This window comes from Nycticebus coucang, chromosome 12 (genome assembly GCF_027406575.1).
Source record: "Nycticebus coucang isolate mNycCou1 chromosome 12, mNycCou1.pri, whole genome shotgun sequence".
In the NCBI taxonomy this organism is placed as follows: domain Eukaryota; kingdom Metazoa; phylum Chordata; class Mammalia; order Primates; family Lorisidae; genus Nycticebus; species Nycticebus coucang.
The window spans coordinates 33765586-33788907 of NC_069791.1; the positions used below are offsets into that span (position 1 = coordinate 33765586).

Genomic DNA, 23322 nt, shown 5'->3' on the forward strand with positions numbered 1-23322 from the left:
TTGTTGTTTAGCTGGCCCAGCTGTGTTCAAACCTGCCCGCCTCGGTGCATGTGGTCAGTGCCCTAACCACTGAGATGCAAGCACCAAGCCTATACATATTTTTTGTTATCTTATCCCCTTTGCTGGATGCTGTGCTCCCTCATTTTATGGAAAGTGCATGAAACTTTTTATAGTCAAATAGACATGGTTCTACACTAGTTCTGTGATCTTAGCCAATGTTTTTTTTATCATACTGAGCTATTACTCCCTTATCTGGAAAGTGAGAAACGTGATGCCATGTTTCAGCGCTCTGGTTACTATAAATAAGATCATGGGTAGCAAAATCCCTACCATGGGCTGGGTGTCATGGCTCACATCTGTAATCCTAACATTCTGGGATACCAAGGTGAGCGCATTGCCTGAACTCAGTTCAAGACCAGCCTGAGCAAAAAAGTGAACACCATCTTTATTAAAACTAGAAAAACTAATTGGGCGTTGTGGCAGCTATGTGAGAGGCTAAGGCAAGAGGCATTGTAGTCCCAGCTATGTGAGAGGCTAAGGCAAGAGGATCGCTTGAGTCCAAGAGTTTGAAGTTGCTGTGAGCTGACACCAGGGTATTCTACCCAAGATGACAGAGTGAGACTGTCTCAAAAACAAACAAAAAATCTCTAGCATGAAGCTGAGTCAACTTTCATACATGTTAATTTCTCTGTTTAAGGAAAATGTCTTGTCCATTTTTATTAGTACCCTTAGTATGAATTAGGCATCATTTACAAATGTTTGCTTAATGAGTGACAATCCAGTAAGTCAGATCCAAATTAACATAGTCTCTCTACTTATGTAGCTTATAACTCACAAAAGGAAAAGAAAGCAAGTAAGTACTAAGTTGATATGTTCTGCTGACAGGAAGGTTGGGTACACTTCAGAAGGGTTCTGAATTTTGTCAAGTGCAGGATCTTGTCTCTGTAGAATACACATGCCCACAGGGACATAGGGTGAAAATCAGGAGAGGCAAGGATGTTACATCAACATGATCTATGTTCTGGAAGCTTCACTTTTACTCGAAAATCTAAGGACTCATTTGGGTAATTTAATCAACAGCATTTTTATATTACAACAAGTAGAATATTGTAAAGTAGAGCAAGTTTAGTATGAACATTTAAAATAAAATAGAAACTTTTTTAAAAATTAAAAGTTTATCCCAGGCACTTTTAGCTAACGTGACCTCAGTAGCATAAAGATGTACATTCTCTGCTCTTTTTTTTTTATTATTAAATCATAACTGTGTACATTAATGCAATCATGGGGCACCATACACTGGTTTTATAGAACGTTTGACACATTTTCATCACACTGGTTAACATAGCCTTCCTGGCATTTTCTTAGTTATTGTGTTAAGACATTTATATTCTACATTTACTAAGTTTCACATGTACTCTTGTAAGATACACCGCAGGTATAATCCCACCAATCCTCCCCCCTCCCTCCACTTCCTCTCCCCCTTCCCCATATTCTTAGGTTATAACTGGGTTATAGCTTTCATATGAAAGCCACAAATTAGTTTCATAGTAGGGCTGAGTACATTGGATACTTTTTCTTCCATTCTTGAGATACTTTACTAAGAAGAATATGTTCCAGCTCCATCCATGTAAATGTGAAAGAGGTAAAATCTCCATCTTTCTTTAAAGGTGCATAATATTCCATGATGTACATATACCACAATTTATTAATCCATTCATGGATCAATGGGCACTTGGGCTTTTTCCATAACTTAGCAATTATGAATTGGGCTGCAATAAACATTCTGGTACAAATATCCTTGTTATAATGTGATTTTTGGTCTTCTGGGTATATATCTGGTAGAGGAATTGTAGGATTGAATGGCAGATCTATTTTTAGGTCTTTAAGTGTTCCCCAAACATCTTTCCGAAAGGAATATATTAATTTGCATTCCCACCAGCAGTGTAGAAGTGTTCCCTTTTCTCCACATCCACGCCAACATCTCTGGTCTTGGGATTTTGTGATATGGGCTAATCATACTGGAGTTAGATGATATCTCAAAGTAGTTTTGATTTGCATTTCTCTGATGATTAAACATGATGAGCATTTTTTCATATGTCTGTAGGCCATGCACCTGTCTTCTTCAGAAAAGTTTCTCTTCAAGTCCCTTGCCCAGCCTGTGACGGGGATCACTTGTTCTTTTCTGGCTTATACGTTTGAGTTCTCTGTGAATTCTGGTTATTAAACCCTTGTTGGAGACATACCTGCAAATATCTTCTCCCATTCTGAGGGCTGTCTGCTTGCTTTACTTACTGTGTTCTTGACTGTGCAGAAGCTTTTTAGTTTGATCAGGTCCCAGTAGTGTATTTTTGAAGCTGCTTCAATTCCCTGGGGGCTGCTCCTCATAAAATACTCACCCAGACCGATTTCTTCAAGGATTTTCCCTGCACTCTCCTCTAGTATCTTTATAGTTTCATGTCTTAAGTTTAAATCTTTGATCTAGTGAGAGTCTATCTTAGTTAATGGTGAATGGTGTGGGTCCAGTTTCAGTCTTCTACAGGTTGCCAGCGAGTTCACCCAGCACCATTTGTTAAATAGGGAATCTTTTCCCTACTGAATGTTTTTAATTGGCTTGTCAAAGATCAAATAATGGTAAGTAGCTGGGTTCATCTCTTGGTTCTGTATTCTGTTCCATACATCTACCTCTCTGTTTTTGTGCCAGTACCATGCTGTTTTGATCACTATTGATTTATAGTATAATCTGAGGTCTGATAGTGTGATTCCTCCTGCTTTGTTTTTATTTCTGAGTAATGTCTTGGCTATTCGAGGTTTTCTCTGATTCCATATAAAACGAAGTATTGTTTTTTCAAGATCTTTAAAGTATGACAATGGAGCTTTAATAGGGATTGCATTAAAATTGTATATTGCTTTGGGTAATATGGACATTTTAACAATGTTGATTCTTCCCAGCCATGAGCATGGTATCTTGTTTCTTCCATTTGTTAACATTTTCAGCTATTTCTTTTCTTAGAGTTTCACAGTTCTCTTTATAGAGATCTTTCACGTCCCTTGTTAGATAAACTCCCAAATATTTCATCCTCCTTGGCACTACTGTGAATGGAATAGAGTCCTTAACTGTTTGTTCAGCTTGACTATTGTTGTTATATATAAAGGCTACTGATTTATGAATGTTGATTTTGTAACCTGAGATGCTGCTGTATTCCTTGATCACTTCTAAGTTTTGTAGTAGAATCCCTGGTGTTTTCCAGATATACAATCATATCATCTGCAAAGAGTGAAAGTTTGATCTCTTCTGACCCTATGTGGATACCCTTGATTGCCTTTTCTTCCCTAACTGCGGTGGCTAAAACTTCCATTACAATGTTAAAGAGCAGTGGAGACAATGGGCAGCCTTGTCTGGTTCCTGATCTGAGTGGAAATGATTTCAATTTAACTCCATTCAATACAATATTGGCTGTGGGTTTGCTGTAGATGGCCTCTATTAGTTTAAGGAATGTCCCTTCTATACCAATTTTCTTAAGCGTTCTGATCACGAAGGGATGCTGGGTATTATCAAAAGCTTTTTCTGCATCAGTTGAGAGAATCATATGGTCTTTGTTTTTTAATTTGTTTCTGTGCTGAATTACATTTATAGATTTAAGTATATTGAACCAGCCTTGAGACCCTGGGATAAAACCGACTTGGTCATGATGTATAATTTGTTTGATGTGTTGCTGGATTCTGTTTGTAAGGATCTTGTTGAATATTTTTGCATGTATATTCATTAGTGATATTGGTCTATAATTTTCTTTTCTTGTTGTATCTTTTCCTGGTTTGGGGATCAGAGTGATGGTTGCTTCATAGAACATGTTGGGTAGTCTTCCTTCTTTTTCTATATTTTGGAACAGGTTGAGTAATATAAGTACTAGTTCCTCTTTAAAGGTTTGGTAGAATTCTGACGTGAAGCCATCTGGTCACGGGCTTTTCTTTTTAGGGAGATTTGGTATGTTTGATGCTATTTCAGAACTTGATATGGGCCTGTTCAACATTTCCACTTGATTCTGGCTAAGTCTTGGAAGGTGACGTGCTTCCAAGTATTGGTCAATTTCCTTCAGATTTTCATATTTCTGAGAATAAAGTTTCTTATAATATACATTAAGTATTTTTTTAATTTCTGGGAAGTCTGTTGTTATTTCGTCTTTGTCATTTCTAATTGATGAAATTAGAGATTTTACTCTTTTTTTCCTGGTTAGGTTAGCCAAAAGTTTATCTATTTCCTTGACTTTTTCAGAAAACCAACTTTTTGATTTATTAATCTGTTGTATAATTCTTTTGTTTTCAATTTCATTTAATTCTGCTCTAATTTTGGTTATTTCTTTCTTCTACTAGGCTTGGGGTTGGAATGATCTTCCTTTTCCAGTTGCTTGAGATTCAATTGTTGACTTCCTCTCTTTCCATTCTCTTGAGGAAGGCTTGCAGTGCTATAAATTTCCCTCTTAGGATTGCCTTTGCGGTATTCCAGAGGTTCTGATAATTCGTGTCTTCATTGTCGTTCTGTTCCAAAAATTTGACAATTTCCTTCTTAATCTCATCTATGACCCAGCTATCATTCAGCATAAGGTTATTTAACTTCCGTGTTTTTGTATGAGTATGCAGATTCCTGTTGTTACTGAGTTCAACTTTTATTCCATGGTGGTCCTAGAAGATGCAAGGAATCATTTCTATTCCTTTAAATTTACTGAGGTTAGACTTGTGACCTAAGATGTGATTGATTTTTGAGTATGTTCCATGGGCTGATGAGAAGTATGTGTATTCAGTTTTGTTGGGATGAAATGTTCTGTAGATGTCTGCTAAATCCAAATGTTGGATGGTTAGGTTTAAATATAAAATTTCTTTGCTCAGCTTCTTATCGGAGGATCTATCCAACACTGCCAAAGGAGTGTTGAAATCTCCGACTATTATGGAGCTTGATGAAATCAAGTTGCTCATGTGTGTTAGAGTTTCTCTTATAAATTGAGGTGCATTCTGGTTGGGTGCCTAAATATTAATAATTGAAATCTCATCATATTGAGTATTACCCTTAAATATGAAGTGACAATTCTTATCCTTCCTTACTTTTGTTGGTTTAAACCCTATTGTATCTGCAAATAGAATTGCAACACCTGCTTTTTTCTGATTACCATTTGCCTGAAATATGGACGACCATCCTTTCACCCTGAGTCTATATTTATCTTTTAAGGTAAGATGTGATTCTTGTATGCAGCAAATATCTGGCCTGAGTTTTTGTATCAAGTCAGCCAACCTGTGCCTCTTTAGAGGACAGTTTAAGCCGTTCACATTAATGGAGAATATTGATAAGTCTAGTAAAATTTTGGGTATCAAGTTTTTTGAAAATCCAGTGGACATTTTTAATCCTTTCGCCACTGTGGAAATTGGAGTTTGATCAAAAGTTTCTGAGTGAGTTTACTTTTGTGGTAGAGGATTGGGCTGGTCACTATGGAGGATAGGTCTGAGAATATCCTGAAGAGCTGGTTTGGTTATGGCTAATTTCTTCAACATATGAATGTCATTAAAGTATTTAATTTCTCCATCATAAATGAAACTCGGTTTAGCTGGATACAGGAGCCGGGGTTGAAAGTTATTTTGTTTTAGAAGATTAAAAGTCGATGACCACCCTCTTCTGGCTTGAAAAGTTTCAGCAGAGAGATCTGCAGTCATTCTACTATTCTTCCCTTTGTAGGTAATGGATTTCTTACGTTTGGCTGCTTTGAGAATTTTCTCCTTCATATTAACTTTAGTAAAGTTAATTATGATATGCCTGGGGGACGTCTTATTCAGGTTGAGTCGTGCTGGAGTTCTGAAACTGTCTGCTATCTGAATTTCAGAATCTCTTGGCATAATGGATTTCTTACGTTTGGCTGCTTTGAGAATTTTCTCCTTCATATTAACTTTAGTAAAGTTAATTATGATATGCCTGGGGGACGTCTTATTCAGGTTGAGTCGTGCTGGGGTTCTGAAACTGTCTGCTATCTGAATTTCAGAATCTCTTGGCATGTCTGGAAAATTCTCTTTCATAATTTCATGGAGAATGGCCTCTGTGCCTTGCGAAGCCACTTCATCACTTTCAGGGATTCCAATGAGGCAGATTTTAGCCTTCTTCGAATTATCCCAGAGCTCTCTGAGAGAATGATCCATTTTTGCTCTCCATTTCTCTTCCTCTTTGAGAGTTTGGGAGCGTTCAAAAGCTTTGTCTTCAATGTCAGAAATCCTTTCTTCTGCTTGCTCCACTCTGTTACTGAGTGATTCTACTGTATTTTTCTGATCTTTGAGTTCTGCAAATTCTTGCTTCAGTGTGTCAAAATCTTTGGTGGTTTTGTCTTTAAATTTGTTGAATTCTTGAGACAACTTTTCAATTTCTCCTGAATTTCTAATTCTGAGTTTTGAATTGCTCCTCGAATTTCTAATTCCAAATTTTCCTCCATTCTATTAATCTTGTTTGCAATCCAAATTCTGAATTCTATTTCTGACATCTTGGCCAGCTGTTTATGAATGGGATCTTTAGTTACATCTTCCATTTCTTTCCGTGGAGGGGTTGATCTAGTCTGGTTATTCATGTTACCAGAGTTTTTCTGCTGATTCCGCCCCATGATTATTTTACACCATTTTACTTTTCCCCTGGAAAAGTCCAGGGGTTTGTTGAGGACCCGTACAGTGCTACGGCCTGAGAAACTGGGGACCTGTTTGTTGTGGTGGGGCTAAGTGGCTCTGTCTTGTTTTCAGCTAGTCTCTGTCTGACCCTAGTGAAACAGTTACTCTGGCTTGAAGTCTCAGCTGTGGAGAAATACCAGCAATTACGTCACTCCACCCCCCACAGGTAACAATTGGAAAAGGAAAATTAAACCTTCCTACAACCACACAACCAGGGCACCACTTGTATAGTCCTTGGGCAATTGGCTCAGTTTAAAAGGTCCAAATCAATTGTCTCAGTCAGCACCTGTCTGAGGTGGGAATGTTTGAAAGGTCTCTGGCAACTAGATCACAGGGGTCTGCTGACAACTCAAATCTGACTTGCTCCAGTGCTCCGTGAAGTCAGGAGGATCCACCCAGCAAATAGATTAGTCTGGAAAGTCTGGCATTAGTCTGATGCCTTCTTCCCCACCTTGCACCTCTGTCTCACCCAGTCACTGATAACCCTGCAGGGCTGTGACTCAGTTGCCTCCAATGAGCAGATGCTCCAGGGGTTTGCACTTGTCTGAATCATAAGGAAATCTATGTCTCCTCAGCCAGGCTGCTGCTCTCTGCCTCTATGTAGCAGGGGGAGGTGAGGCCTAACAACCTCGGCAGGCTGAGGCTGTTCACTCAGTTCCAGCCCCGTCCCTGACTGATGTTACTGACAGAACAGAACAACTTTGCAGGAATTTGTTTCTGTCCCTGCTAAATTCCCCTGCAGAAGAGAAGCTGTTTTGAGTTCCCATAACCTGTGCCTCAAGCCCTGTCTGTGCTGCTATAGGGTCTCAGCTGTAGTTTGTATTCACAGCACAGTACAGTTCCAGCCTCTGCCTGCCCTCCTTTGTTTAAGCTGATGGTCCCCTGGGGGCTGGGTGCGTCTTAGGCTCAGTAAAGTGGTCCTCTGGGTCAGCCCCACCCTGGCAATCTCCCGGCTCTGCGCATGCATTTTCTAGTCCCCGCACTCTACCCTCAGCCGGTACCCCTTTACTCACGGGGCCTGCGTTTCTGTCCCAGATCTGTTCCACAGTGGTTGCCTCCTGAGAAGTTGCCCGGCCTCCTCTGGTTGCTCAGAGAGACAGGGGGTGTGACTTCAGAATATCCGGGGATGAGCCCTATTCCCCAAAACGGCTGTTACTCTGCACCTTGGGGCACCACCATTCTGGCGTGGTTCCCTCTCAGCTGACCGTCCTCTCCTCACTCCCGTGCCACAGAATCAGCACTGACCAGCAGCTTCCAGGCCCTGTCCACACCCCTCGAGAAATCACCCAAGAATCTGGACTCCTGGGGGACAGGCCTCCAGACCTCAGGGTGAGAGTGGAGGGGAGTGCTGGGAGCTCAGAATTGTAGGTAAAGAATATATACAGTTTTACACAGTTTTATGCCTGGCAGGAGAGTGCCATGGCACCAGGGGAGGTAGGTCCAGTTTTTAGAGGGTCTTTCCCATGGAGTATAGTGGGAGGACTTTTGAACTCTGCTCATTTGTTTGTGGGGTACTCCGAGCCATTCTCATGGGGGAGGGGTCTCCCATCTGCTTGGTGATGGATTTTTGTACCTTTTGTTTGTATCCTTGGGGTCACAGCTGGCCTCAGCAGGGTTGATGTGTGTTCTTCAACCTTCTCTCTTGGTGCAGCTCTAATCCACCAGGTTACTTGCTAAATTTCTGTCCTTTAACTCTCCTTCTGGACCGGAGCCTCTGTGGAAAGCTGGCTTCAGTCAGCCATCTTGTCTCCACCCCCTCCTCTGCTCTCTTACCTTAGAGTACCTTGAGCAGAAACATGTGACAACATTGTGATAATGGATGTCTAGCTATTCATGCCTGGCATCTCTTACCACATGGAAGATATAATACATATCACATATGTTATGAGAACTTAATCATAAGAATAGTTAAAAACAATTGGGATGTTTGGGAGTTGTACTAGTAGGCTATTAAACAACAATTAATCTGGAAATGGCTTTTGGAAGATTTGGGTATTAAGTTGTGACCCAAAGAAGGATATAAGAGCAAATAACAAAGGCGAGGACTTCCCAGTGGGAGCAGATTGGCTCCAGGTGTGTAGCAAGGGACACCCACAGTAAGACAAGAGCAGGTGGATTCTATGACAGGCAGGAGGAGCAGTCAGGACACTCCCATCCTTGAACGAACGTGATGACCAGATGTTTGAGAGTTGAACACAACTCAGAAAACAATTGCTAGTGATCCAGAAGGCTGTCATGATAGGGTGGTGATTAGCAGATCAGCGCTGAAGCAGCAAGCACAGAAACACACTAGCTGTCCTACACGTATTATTAATTTTGAATTACTAAAGGCTGGAAATCCATTGAGTAGATGTTGACAAACCAGGTGTGGCAAAACAGCAAATGGAGAAAGGATTTGACGATAGGTTAGATTTCCTGTTATAAGGACAAGATTCCACCATGCTGCAGTGATACTTCCATAGACCCGGTACTTCAAGTCAGAAAATTCAGGGACATTCTCCATTTCTTCTTTTCTCTAAATCTGTACCACTAAGTGAACATCAAGCCCTCTTAAGTTTTCATTTCAGAAAGCCTCTTCTCTCTGTCTTATTTGCTCAATTATTCTGTGAACTTTGGTTCAATTGCTTTATTCTAAGCACTAGTAACACAAAAACAGACAGTGATGTAGGAGAGGTAAGGCAGAAAGAAACATGTTCATAGTGAAGTGTTGTAGGCATAGGGGATTAACTCACTTGTGTGTCTAAAGGAGTCAGTGGTAAAAGTGGTTGAGCTGAGTCTTGAAGAAGGAATACTTGGACAGCAGAAGGCAGAGTGGATGGAGACAGAATTTTCAAAGAAGTGACTTATCAGTGCATGAATCTAAGGATGACTTCAAGTTCCCTTGTCAACTGGGACTTCATTAACAGAAGCAAAGAAAAAGAGCTAAAGAAACCAATTTTTGGTAAACATCCTCCTGAGTATCTCAAGAATGGAAAAACAAGCATCCAATGGACTCAATAGTAGTATGAAACTTGTAGATGAACTACTACATACCCACATAAGTAAAAAGAAAAGCACAGTTAAATTCAGGTAGTGGGGTAGGAGGGAGGAGAGAGCAGGGAGGGATGTGGTAAGCTGTCACCTGACAGGTACAAGGTGGGGGTACATGGCACACCCCCTGGGTGAAGGGCCCAACTACAACTTGGACTTTTACCTAACAAACACAAACAATGTAATCTAATTGTTTGTACCATATATATATATATTTTTGTGTGTGTGTGTGTGGTTTTTGGCTAGGGCTGGGTTTGAACCCACCACCTCCGGCATATGGGACTGGCACCCTACTCCTTGAGCCACCGGCACCACCCCTGTACCCCATATATTAAACTTAAATTAAAAAAAAAATAAAAAAGTTCTGATGAGTTGAGTTTGACATGCCCACAAGCTATCCAGGCGGATGTATCCAGTAGGCAGCTGGAAATAGAAACTGAAGTTGAGAAGAAAGGTCACTCCTGTAGATAAAGATTGAGAAATCAGTGTGATGATGGGTCGAGCCATGGAATGAATGGATGATGAAGCTTAGACAGAAGGAACTCAGGAAGACAAAGAGAATCCTCCCCCCACCCACCCCCCGTCACCCCTCCCACCTCCCCCAGCCCTTCTGTCATGTTTCACTCCACTGCCCTAGTCTCCTGGTCTTCCAGGCTCAGTCTCTTCTCAATCCTGCTCCAGAAACAACTCTAAGTAGAGCTCTGAACATTCTGGTCTACGCTCAGAAACCCTCAGGGTAAAGCGAAAGCACCCTGGCTTTGAGTTGTGCTAAACAGATCATTTCATGGTCATTTCCAAATATTCCCCTCAGCCACACCAGAGGGGCTGATAATCCCCCAAACACATTATCTACTTTCATCTCCAGCTTTGCCATGATATTTCCTTTGCCCAGATGGCAAATGGGTCTGGGCTTCAGAATCAGAAAATTTTTATTTTAATACTGACTGATGCTTCCAATAACTAGAGATGTTAACTTAGGCACATTGAATCATTCTGAATCTATTCCCTCACATGCTAAAAGGTTAGATTGTATTGTTGTAATTATAATAGCATATTTAGACATTTTTATAGTTGTCAGCATAAATAAGTGTGCAATAAAAATTAAGTACCTTTTATTACCACTTGCCTCTTCTCTGATTGTCATAATCAGGTTCTGTCTGAGACTGGATGTTTAAAGCTTTATACTTCTTTAAAACCTTTTATTTTTTTTTTTCCTTTTTTTTTTTTTTTTTTTTATTGTTGGGGATTCATTGAGGGTACAATAAGCCAGGTTACACTGATTGCAATTGTTAGGTAAAGTCCCTCTTGCAATCATGTCTTGCCCCCATAAAGGGTGACACACACCAAGGCCCCACCCCCCTCCCTCCATCCCTCTTTCTGCTTTTCCTCCCCCCTCATAACCTTAATTGTCATTAATTGTCCTCATATCAAAATTGAGTACATAGGATTCATGCTTCTCCATTCTTGTGATGCTTTACTAAGAATAATGTCTTCCACTTCCATCCAGGTTCATACGAAGGATGTAAAGTCTCCATTTTTTTTAATGGCTGAATAGTATTCCATGGTATACATATACCACAGCTTGTTAATCCATTCCTGGGTTGGTGGGCATTTAGGCTGTTTCCACATTTTGGCGATTGTAAATTGAGCTGCAATAAACAGTCTAGTACAAGTGTCCTTATGATAAAAGGATTTTTTTCCTTCTGGGTAGATGCCCAGTAATGGGATTGCAGGATCGAATGGGAGGTCTAGGTTGAGTGCTTTGAGGTTTCTCCATACTTCCTTCCAGAAAGGTTGTACTAGTTTGCAGTCCCACCAGCAGTTCTTTAAAACCTTTTAAAATACCTAGTCAGAATTCATTTTGCTTTCCTTTTATGCCACTTCAGAATATAACACAAGTTGTCTGTTTCCTTTAGCATATTGAGGATTAATTAAAATGGGAACATTATTTTCATACCCCCTGCTACCTTGCAACTGGTAGATATTTGAAAAGAATTCTGGGAAATCTACTTTAGCATTCTTTTTCTTTTCTTTTTGTTAACAGCCTTATTGAGATATAGTTCATGTACCTTACAATTCATTTGCTTAATGGGCACAAAATTCAGTGGTGGTTAGTATATTCAGAGTTGTGCATCCATCACGGAACTCCATGCCCTTGACCTGTCCCTCTGTCCCCAACCTTCCATCCTTCTCAGCCCTAGGCATCCACGGATCTGCTTTCTGCCTCGATAGACTTGTCTATTTTGGACATTTCATATAAATGGAATCGTAATATGTAACCTTTTGTAATGGGCTTCTTTCATTGAGTATAGTGTTTTCAAAGTTCATGTAGTAGCATCTATCCGTACCTCACATATTTTTATGGTAGAAAATCAGTCCATTGTATGCACATAACATATTTTGTTTATCTTTTCATCGTTTGGTGGACATTGGGTTGTTTCCACTTTGGGCTGTGATGAATAATGCTACTGTGAACATTCATGTGTAAGTTTCTGTGTGAACATATTTTTTTCATTTCTCTTGAGTATATTTCTAGGAGTGAAATATGTTGAGTCATATGGTAACTGTATGTTTAACCTTTTGAGGAATTGCCAAACTCTTTTCTGAAGTACCTGCAATATTTTATATTTCTATTAGCAGCGCATGAGGGTTCTGATTTTCTACATTCTCCCTAACATTTATTATCTTTCTTTTCATTCATTCACTTATTTTTTATTTGTTAGGGGGATACCAATGTTTTAGGTCACATGAATCGCTTTTGTAATGCTTGAGTCACAACTATAAATGTGCCTGTCACCCAGCAGTTCTCACTGTGCCTGTTAGGTAGTTCTGTGGCTCTGCTTTCCTCCCCCACCCCACTCCCGCTTGATTTCCGCTGCATTTTACATCCCTCTGTGCCCATGTGTGCTCAGCAATCAGTCCCAGTGTGATAGTTGAGTACATGTGGTGTTTGTTTCTCCTGCCTTGGGATACTTCACTTAGGAGAATGGTCTTCATTTTCAACCAAATTGTTGCAAAAAGCATTAATTCCTTCTTCTTACGGTTGACTAGTACTCCATGGTATACATATACCACATTTTGTTAACCCATCCATGAATGGATGTGCACTTGGGTTGATTCTACATCTTTGCAGTTGTGAATTATACTAGATTAAACATTTGAGTGCAAGTGTTTTTTTTTTTATTAATTTGTTTGTTTAATAAAATGACTTCTTTTCCTTTGGGTAGATCCCCAGTAGTGGGACTGCTAGATTGAATGGTAGATCTACTTTTATTTCTTTGAAGAACCTCCACACTGTAGTCCATAGAGGATGTACTAATTTGCAGTCCCACTGACAGTGCATAAGCGTTTCTTTCTCTACATTCGTGACAGTATCTGTTGTTTTAGATTTTTTTAATAAAAGCCATTCTAACAGGGGTAAAGTGATTATTATTGCGTTTTGATTATAGCCATTTATAGTGAACTATGAATGTCTCACTGACAAAATATTCAGTGAAATATTCATAATTCATTCAGTGTTTTGTTGAGTGCTGACTATGTGCCAGACACTATTCTAAGCTCCTGGGACCACTGGTGAAGAAAAGAGATGATTCTATCTCCCCAGGTGTCCTTATGTTCTAGCATGAGGGGAAACATGCAATAAATAATAAACATGGTTAATTTGTATCTAAATGTCTGGATGAGATACCATTTCTTTCTTTTGTGCTGATTATCAGGCAGGCTTTTTTTTTTTGAGACAGAGTCTCACTTTGTCATCCTCGGCAGAGTGCTGTGGTGTCACAGCTCACAGTAACCTCCAACTCTTGGGCTTAAAGTGATTCTCTTGCTTCAGTCTCCCAAGTAGCTGGGACTACAGGTACCTGCCACAATGCCCAGCTATTTGTTGTCATTGTTGTTGTAGTCATTGTTTTGGCAGGCCCAGGCCGGGTTCGAACCTGCCAGCTCAGGTGTATGTGGCCGGTGCTCTAGCTGCTGAGCTACAGGTGCTGAGCCAATCAAGCAGGCTTTTTCTTAAACAATCATTTTTACCTCTTTACCTTAGTGTTGTGATGTCGTTTCATTTAATGAGTTTGATAGGGCCATAGTCCAGTGATAAGGAGCACAGGAAAAAGAGGAGAAAAGGGAAAAGGTCATCAAGAGTGTCGGCAAATGGGAAGGGACCGTTGTAGTGTGAAATAGGGTAATCAAGGGAAGAGACACTAGAAGGTGAGATCTTAGCAAAAAACTTGAAGGTGAAGGAGTTATTCAAAGAGATACCAAGAGGAAGAGTTTTGTAACCAGAGGAAACAACCAGTCCTGAGGCTGTTAGGAGTCTGTGTTGAAGGAATGGCTGAGAGGCCATATGGTTGTATGGCAGTTAGTGAAGGAGAAGGTGGTAGGAGCTGAGTTTAGTGTGGCTAGGAGACTTAATCACATAGACTATAGCAAATAAATACTGCATGGGACACACTCGTTTGTCTGAAATCCCAACTTAACTGAGCATCCTGTATTTTATCCAGCAACCCTGCTCAAAAGCCATTGTAGGGACCTTGACCTTTATCCTGAAGAGGTGAGAGAGCACTGCTGGGTTTGGACAGAGGAGAGGCTCCGTCTCCCTTAGGTTTTCAGAGGATCCCTCTGACTGCTCTGTTGAGAATGGGCCGTGGCGATAAAGGTGGAGACAGGGAAGGCAGGAGGCTATTGCAGTAACCCGGGAGAGGGATGGCAGTGGCGCAGCCCAGAGTGCAGCAGCTCAGGTGGGGAGAAGTAGTCAGATTCTGGATGTATTTTGAATAGAGCCAACATATTTCAACGTGGATGGGATGCATGTGGGAGACAGACAGGACTCAGGGATGACTGCTGGGCTTCTGGCTCAGACAATTGTAAGAACGGAGCTGCCATCGAATTATGGTGGAGCAGGTTTGGGGAGGAGGATCAGGGTTTATTTGGGGCATGCTGAGCTGATGATATTAACTCAAATAAGACAAGGCATAGCCATCAATGAGTTGAATTTTGTGGTATTTTCTACAAAAAATAATCCAACAATGTGAGTCAAAAGCTCACTGCTCTATTGAGACAGGTTCTATACTTATTATGCTTTTACATCTTAGTGGCTAAAGGGTTTTCTATAATACATGCCCAACTGGCCTTTTAAAAAATGCTTAGAGGAAGAGTAGCCAGGATTGAAATTCAATTTTCTGGTTTCTTCTTTAATATCTGAGCTACGAAACCAGACTAAATCTTCACCATCTCACTTTGCTTAGCCTTCAGATTTATTTTTCCACTGGTATTTTTCCTCATCTTCCTTCGTTTTCTTTCATCTACTCTTCAACTTTGGGAGAAAAGAATCTCACTATCCAGATCCTTTCCTCACTGTCCTTCCAGAGACTGAAAATATGCCCTGGAAATTGAAGAAATCACCCACTCCCCCAGATGCCTGGCACATGGGCTGGAGTGAGTCCTGGCGGTGCTCAGAACGTGCACAGCTGTCTGTGTTCCTGTTCCCTGCACTGATTACACATGGTTTCAGAGGATGGCTCTCTCACTTGCCTTCCCTCTTTTAATCAAAGTTCCTGGATAAAATGACAATATTTTTTTCTTGTCCTCATTAGAAAGCATGCCTTTTCTTGCACGATCATTTTTACCTCCTTTCCTAGACTTGTGGTCCAGTTTCATGTGACAATTTTGATATGGCTGTATTTTAAATTATGTGCAAGTTTTACATCTTTCATAGACTGTGCATTTCCAAGGATCCATGGGGGGAAAAAATAAATGTTAGTTGGGAAGCAATCTATAAACTATGGCCTTTTTTCCGGAGGTCCTGTGTTGTTTCTCTAATCATAACATTTTAAATTGGCACACCCTCACAGAAACCATTTATTTTTACAATAATTGTGTTTTGCTTTTATGCTAAGAAGTAAGTGCTGATTACATGGCAAATTACATATATTGTGTTTCCTGTGTTTTGCAGGACTTGAGAGGGACAAGTTTGATAATAAAACTGTTTCGTTTGAGGAGCATATTAAGTCAGAACACAATATGTGGCATTATTTGTACTTCATAGTCCTGGTGAAAGTTAAAGACCCAACAGAATACACGGGACCTGAGAGTTACGTGGCTCAAATGATTGTGGTAAGTGATCAGAGAGTTTAATCTGTGACTCTGTCACATTTTATATACTTTTATCTTCTCTACCCTGCCCTCCTCCCAAAATGCAAAGGTTCCAGCAAGTCATTTTTTGTTACTTTTAAATGGAACTGCCAATCATCAGAGAACCTCTACAATGGCTGAATCACTGGTTCTCAGCAGACGTCTTGGCTATCCACGTGCACAGGTGATAGTGGTGGGAGGGTCCTCTCTGCAGTGAATAGCCCCATCTCAGCCATGTCTGTCACCTCCTGACCTCATGCTGTCTGACATTGCTCATGTACTCCTACCCCAAATCTGTAGCTTCCCCATTGTTAAATATGAGTGGGAAATTCACTTTTTAAGAAATTACTTGCATTCCAAAAATCGAAAGTTTAAGAAATTAAACAGTATTTGGGGGAGAGCACTGATCCTGTCAGTGCAGACTGGATTGATTGTTGTTACGAGCGGATTTGCATTGATCCTGCCACATCCCGTCACTGATAGCTCCTCATTAAGATCAGCACCAAGAGGGTGACGGTCTGTGATGTGAAGTTTCTTCTGTCTCATAGAAAATCAAAACGAACTGCCCTAAAGGGAAGCCGAGGTTCCAGCTTTAGGGTACCTAGATACACGTTTAGCGAGCATCATTGTAAGTGGCACGTTTTTCCATTCTTATAAGTAAACATGATTTTTTTCTCAAAAATCATCCTACAACATTGTGTTCACAATTGGAGGAGGAGGCCTTAGACAGTAGTTCTCAACCTTCCTAATGCCTCCTAATGCCGTGACCCTTTAATACAGTTCCTCATGTTGTGGTGACCCCCAACCATAAAATTACTTTCGTTGCTACTTTGTAACTGTAATTTTGCTACTGTTATGAATCATAATGTAAATATCTGATATGCAGGATGTATTTTCATTGTTACAAAGAGGTTGCAACCCACAGGTTGAGAACCACTGCCTTAGACGATAAGTCATCATCCTCCTTGCTGCTTGGTCCTAAGGATAAAATGTAGTAAGGGCCAATGCCAAAGTGTCAACAGAGCAAGGTGACAGAGGCTCTCTGTCCTCCCCCCTGCCAGCTTTATTGTCTACTGAGGAGAACATAGACTACCTACCATATAGGGAGCAAACAAAGAAGATTTTCGGAGGGTAATGTATTAATTAATGAGTACAAATTCATATAGTAATGGTTTGCCTTTCATGTCGGTATTGATACATCACAGGAGAGCTACATGTAAATTACGCCTTCTATAGCTCAGCATGGTTTATACTTTGCTATTAGTGACTTGCATCCTACTATATGTTGTTTCCTCTGCATTCTTCATTTAACAGTGAGCAGACCCATCTCCATCTCCGCTCTCACCCACTACTTCCTTCTCACCCTTCTCAATCTGGGGAAAGGTAATCATTTAAACGACGTGCATTTATAGTCATCATTTACAAATTCTTCGTCTTGTTTGCAGGAAGCATTGCATTAGTGTTTGCTGGGAGGGGGGAGGCACGTAAAGCATTACGTGTCAAATGTGACCTCACATTGCTACATTTTATCAAAGTTTGAATAAGTTCAATCAGTGTGTATTTCTCGGGTTCCTATTTTATCCCTTGGAATAAAAAACGTGGAGTATACTGAAGAGTCTGATACATTCTCCCTGTGCTGAAGCACTCAGAGCTTAGTAAGGAGGGAAGAATACCAAACCAAAAGTAAAATATACCAAATTCCCCAAAGATGAAAACCTGTGACGATTTGAAGATGCTGAGCGACATCCAGCTGGGAGAAGGTGGAGGGGAACTGATGTGTGTGACTTCGGGTGGAATACACCAGAGTAGGGCTTGTACGGATGGAGAGCCTCGGCACACAGGAGGGAGCCACTGGAACAAAACCTGGACAGGGGGATTGTGAGTTGCCCAGTTTTACTGACACGTGGTCCACTTGCAAGGCAGCTCTGAGAGACATGACAGGAAATGTAGGGTGGACTTCTGAGTCATAAAGGTAGGCAGTTGGACATTGTTTCAGCAGCAATGGAGCCTCTGAAGTTTATAACTAAGGGAAAGGTGGCTGGGACGAGAGTCAGACAGTGGTGTGCTTCCTGGTTGGAGACGAGAAAGATGAAGTCAGAGATGGTATTTGGCAACTGATAAGATTAGAGGTGGGAGATGGGGCAGGGGAAGGGAGCAGGATGAGCCCCACACACTAGGCGTTGTGACCCTGGGCATTGGGAGAAAGTTGGCAGGTCAGTTTCAGAAAGTGTTTTTGTGAGGAAGAGAAGCTGGTCAGAGAAGATGAGAGACCGGAGTCCAGGAGTCCTGGGTTAGGAGGAACAGCACGGGGACCACACTGGGAGCCTGGGAGCCAGAGAGGTCAGGCCTTGGCTCCATCACCTATTTGTCGGCGGGTCTTGGATATTGTGGGGAAGTCTTATAGCCTGCCTGAGCCTCTGCCTCCTCTTCTGCTGCCTGGCCCGCAGGTATGTTGGGAGCTGGTGAGATGACATGTGAGAAGTGCCTGCTCAGGGGTAGAGACCCAGCAATGACCATTCCCACTGTGACTGCACAGAGAATTACCATGGGAGCCACTAGATGAGAGAATGGCAGGAGAGGAAGGGAGGGAGTATGAGGAGAAAGAGCCCAAGACAGAGGTCAGGGGAATCCCCTATGTAGAAAAAAGAAAAAAGACAAGTAAAATAAGTGGAAGACAATAAAGAAGGCAGAAGAACCAAGAGATGGAATGTATCAAAAGTCAAATGATACAAGGATTTCAGTGTCAATTCAACAGCTTCAGTTCAACAGTGTCATTTGCTGTAAACAGGCCATGAAGAAGAGACAGGTGGAAGCCTTTGGGTTTGGTAACACAGACATCGCCAGGTGACTTTTACCCAGAGAAGACTGCCGTGAGAGTGTCGACCCATCTTTAGCCTTCACATTACAAGCAGCATTTTACGGGGTACTTGTGCTCGAATGTTTAAGTATCCAAGCACTTATGCATGTGTCTGCCCAGCCTCTTCTGCCTCAGCACTCTCTCCAGAACCTTGACAGGGGAGATAAGAGCTTACAAGCTCACTCCAACGTGAAATATCTCATCCTTACCAAGAGAACAGGCTTTGTTCCTGAATTTTAATGGCCAAGAGAAGGAAGAGTGATGTTAGCTTGGGTCTGATGGAAACAAAAAGTTGTTCTCATGGCAGATTATTTATGGAAATAGCCTTTTGGGGAAACGTCTAAACAACTGTAGCTGACAAACCCAATTCAGAATATCTGTTCCTCCATTCTCTGTGGAGATGGTGGCCCTGTGACCCTAATCCTCCTAGAGAGAGAGAGAGTTTTGAGACATGCCAAGTTGAAGCAGGTCTGTAGTTCCAGCCTGAGACTGAACTTGTTTTGTTTCTCCATTCCAGAGGTAGTTACCGTAGTAGCTTGGTAGGAAACCTTCCAGACATTTTCCTGCCACGCTTCGTTTTATTTCTTAAAAATAGTCTCATTTATCAAGTTGGTTTAGGTGCTTATTTATTGATAGGGCTTTGGGAGAAGTTTACAATTCTTGGTAATTGATGTAGCTTTTGCCGTCAAGAGTGTATACAAAGGAAAATGAGGAAGGTTTTCACATTTGTTCCCCAAACAACTCATCTGAATCTTGCTACGCTGTTTATGTAAGTCTTATTCGTACCTTGGGACCCTTAGAAAATGCCTCCTACCTTTTGATGAAATGGGAGAAATAAGAATACAATAGTTTGAGGGATGTTTCTCCGTCTTTATATTTTTTAACTTCCAGTGTAACTTTATTACCATGCCAATAAGGAATATTTGTACTGAATTCCATTAAAATATACACTGTAAATAAGATTATATGTTGCTTCTAGGGGATAGAATTTTAGGAACATATTTGTGTATCTATAGCCCACCAATGGTAGGCTCAAGCATCTGAAATATTAATTGAAACTTACAAATTCCTTACCCTTGCCTTCAAATCTAAACCAAGCTGTTTAAATAGCTACTTTCTGAATATTTGAATTAACACGAAGCATCTTCTGGGATATTGTTAGGGAAGATGTGAGTAGATCTAGGTATCTTGGGAATCTATTTTCTTCTGGCAAGCAAAACCTCATTTTTGATAAGAGATTGGAGATTTTAAGCTACTATTTACTGAGAACAGAAAATGAGAAGGGAAAAGGATGGACCATCCAGGAAAGTAAAATAATGAAAGAGAATCCAGTAAGCTAGAGGAAAGGGTATGAAAGGATCAATCCTCCATCCACACTAGTAATGGCCTTTGAGGACCACTAAGCCCCTTTGTTTCTGCCATTAGCCACAGGATGATGACTGAGGAGGAACAAACAAAATAGAGATCATTACAAAAAATGCCCAAGGCTTTTAGATGTTTCTCTGACATTTTGGGGACATTTTCAGATTTTCAGTGTTCATTTGCCAAGGTACGTTAAGAGATGTTTACTACTTAATTTAACAAACAGCAGGACCCAAACCAGAGGTCTAATAAGAGCAGGCACCATGCCTGTTCAGAGACTCACTGCCTCGCCAGGTGTTCTGACGGCACTGGGCAGGCACCCACCCCCTGCCATGACTGTGAGTTTTGGGGGACCATTTCTTCCTTTACTGTGTCACACATTTACATTCTTCTACTTATTTGACTCTTCACTAACACCTGCTTCCTGACATTGTGGCAGTGTCAACTAAGACAATTTGATTCCTATTTTTGTTAACATTATTATCGTCTATCTTGGCTCAGCACCTGTAGTTCAGTGGTTAGGGCACCGGCCACATACTCTGGGGCTGGCAGGTTCCAACCCAGCCTGGGCCTGCTAAACAATAATGACGACAACAACAACAACAAAATAGCCAGGCATTATGGCAGGCGCCTGTAGTCCCAACTACTTGGGAGGCTGAGCCAAGAGAATTGCATAAGCCCAAGAATTGAGGTTGCTGTGAGCTGTGATGCTACAGCACTGTACCGAGGGCAGCATAGTAAGACTCTCTCTCAGAAAAAAAAAATTGTCTATCTTAACCAAAAAATAATGGTAAGTTTCATGAAGGCCATAACCAGGTATAGAGTAGCTTTTTGTTCTGCACAATGCCAGTGCAGGTAATGTCTAGAATATGTATTAAAAGTGACTTAGTAAACTTTGAGCATCTCCTCCATGCTAGCAAATGTGCTAAAGATTTGATTTATAAAGATAAATAGGAAATCATCTCTTCTAGGAAACTCTAAACATTTATTGAATGAATAAATAAAGCAACAAGTGTATTAATAAATGAGTGGCTTCAGTCCAGGCACGGTGGCTTACACCTGTAATCCTAGTACTCTGGGAGGTCGAGGCAGGTGGATCACCTGAGCTCAGTGTTTGAGACCAACATGAGCAAGAGTGAGACCCCGTCTTTACTAAAAATGGAAAAACTAGCTGGCCATTTTGGCCCTTACCCGTAGAGCTCCTGAGCCCAAGAGTTTGAGGTTGCTGTGAGCTGTGACACGATGACACAGGGTGACAAACAGAGTGAGGCTCTGTCTCAGATAAATAAATGAGTGGCTTCTTTTTAGCCCTCTGGTAGTTGGGCATAATTTACAGAAAGATATACCAAAAAAGCTGCAAGAGATTGCAACATGAATTTCTCTGTAGCCAAATGCTAACTTTCCCCTCTTTTAAAATAGGAAGATGAAGTTGCAGCAGGAATGGTTTTGCTCCCCAGACCAAATTGGAGGGCTGATTTAAAAGACTTAATCCCTCTATGGTCTCTCTCAGAGCATCTCTCCAGCACCACTCTGCCTCCCAACGCAAGCCCTCAGGAGTAGGCCTCCAGCTGCTCTCCTAGCAGAAGGGCAGGGATGCACATTGGCGGGCTTTTTCAGCGTAACTCCCCCTTTATAGTGAATTCTTCCTTGCAATAATCTGTTAAGACCTTAGAAAGAGAGGAATCATCCTTTTGATGAGATAGAAAAAGAAAATCTATTCGGCCAAAAAAGAATGAAATTATGCCTTTTGCAGCAACGTAGATGGAACTGGAGCTCATTGTCTTAAGTGAAACAAGCCAGGCGCGGAAAGTCAAATATTACACGTTCTCATTCATAAGCGGGTGCAGAAAAGTGTGTTCACATGGAGTGGAACCATAAACAGCGGAGACTCGGAAGGAGAAGGGGTGGGGAGAGTGGATGATGAGCAACTTGATTCAGCTGCCACCCAACCCATGTGTTTAACAAAAATTCACACGGACTCCATATACATATTTGTACAACTTTTTTACAAAAGGAAATCTAGCCGTCTAGTCACCCCTTACTTTAGACACAGAAGTAGGGAAAAGAACTAACAATTATCCAGATGTTTTCTGAGTCTGGAGCTCAAAATCAATCTGGTATTTTTGAGCACTAACTGTTGGGAGGCGGAGATGTCTGGCCTCATGAAATGCATCGAGACTTCTAAGATTTATGCGTCCCCTTCCTGCCTTCGCATCATTTGCCAACTTAATTTCTCCATTATTGTTATGTGTCATAATTATGAAATTATATGTTCTGTTCTATTATTTGTAATTTACACTAATTGTGCCATTGGATCTCATTAAGCCAATTATGTAACTGCTCAATTTTTAACGAGGCCCTAAAGACTTCACAACTTAATAAGACATTTTTAAAAATGTTTACATTTCAAGCCAAGAGGGTCTTTGCGGCTCAGAATGCACAATTAAGAGGTAAATTTTGCATTCCAGGAGATACCACCTTCCCTCCCCACATTGGAAGCCCAGACACGTGTCTTTAATTTAAGATGGATCTTTTTTAATCCTCATCTTACTAGCCTTGTGGGATCTGTCTTCTACGTATGCCATGTTCATGTTCTATTTAGTATTCATATGTAAGATCCGTGCATTACTGCATTTTGCACCCATGTTAACATCTTTCAAAGCCTCTTTTTAGTTTGTAAAATAGAGACAGACGTGGTAAGTACCTCATAGCGTGGCTGTGTGCAATCTTCATCCCACAGACTTCCAGAGCTCACTTCGTTGTTCGACATTGGGTAGTGGAAGTAGTGGTAAAAGGATTTGGGCTGAGTAGTGTTTGATTTTTCATGGATGGAAGTGGGGTGGGACTGCAGACGAGTGAGCAGGTGATGAATGGACCCCAAGATGTCCTAGGTTGCCTCCTGAATTTATTAGAAAGTGTGTGGATCGGCTGCTCTCCCAGTGATGGTCCACAGAGTTCAAGAAGACAAAAGTGGATTTGTTAGCTTTTCTACTCAGCGTGTAAGTAGAAGCTTGGTGTAAAGGAATGTGCCTGGGCATTAGAACTTTAAGTTTGATTTCTTAGGATTTCCATTTTAAAGGTTGGTGACTTGACTTAACCTTTCTGCACCTCATTGATAAAATATGTATAATCAGCCAATTGGAACTCAGTCTAGAAATGAGCTGAACTGAGGTGGGACCCTGGAGGGGGGTGGAGGGCTCTTGCTGTGCTGGACATTCACCCTTCAGTTACTGGATCATGGAGAGGAGGCGCATCAG

At 41.2% G+C, this 23322-nt stretch overlaps 1 protein-coding gene across 2 annotated transcripts in view; it reads left to right on the top strand.

Moving 5' to 3' along the window:
- Positions 1–23322, top strand: part of ITPR2 (inositol 1,4,5-trisphosphate receptor type 2) — a 537798-nt gene that overhangs the window by 471209 nt on the left and 43267 nt on the right. For both annotated transcript variants that reach the window (XM_053554147.1, XM_053554146.1), the window contains exon 55: positions 15668–15828. In XM_053554147.1, the coding sequence (XP_053410122.1) occupies positions 15668–15828 (161 nt within the window). The remainder of the gene's footprint in view (positions 1–15667; positions 15829–23322) is intronic.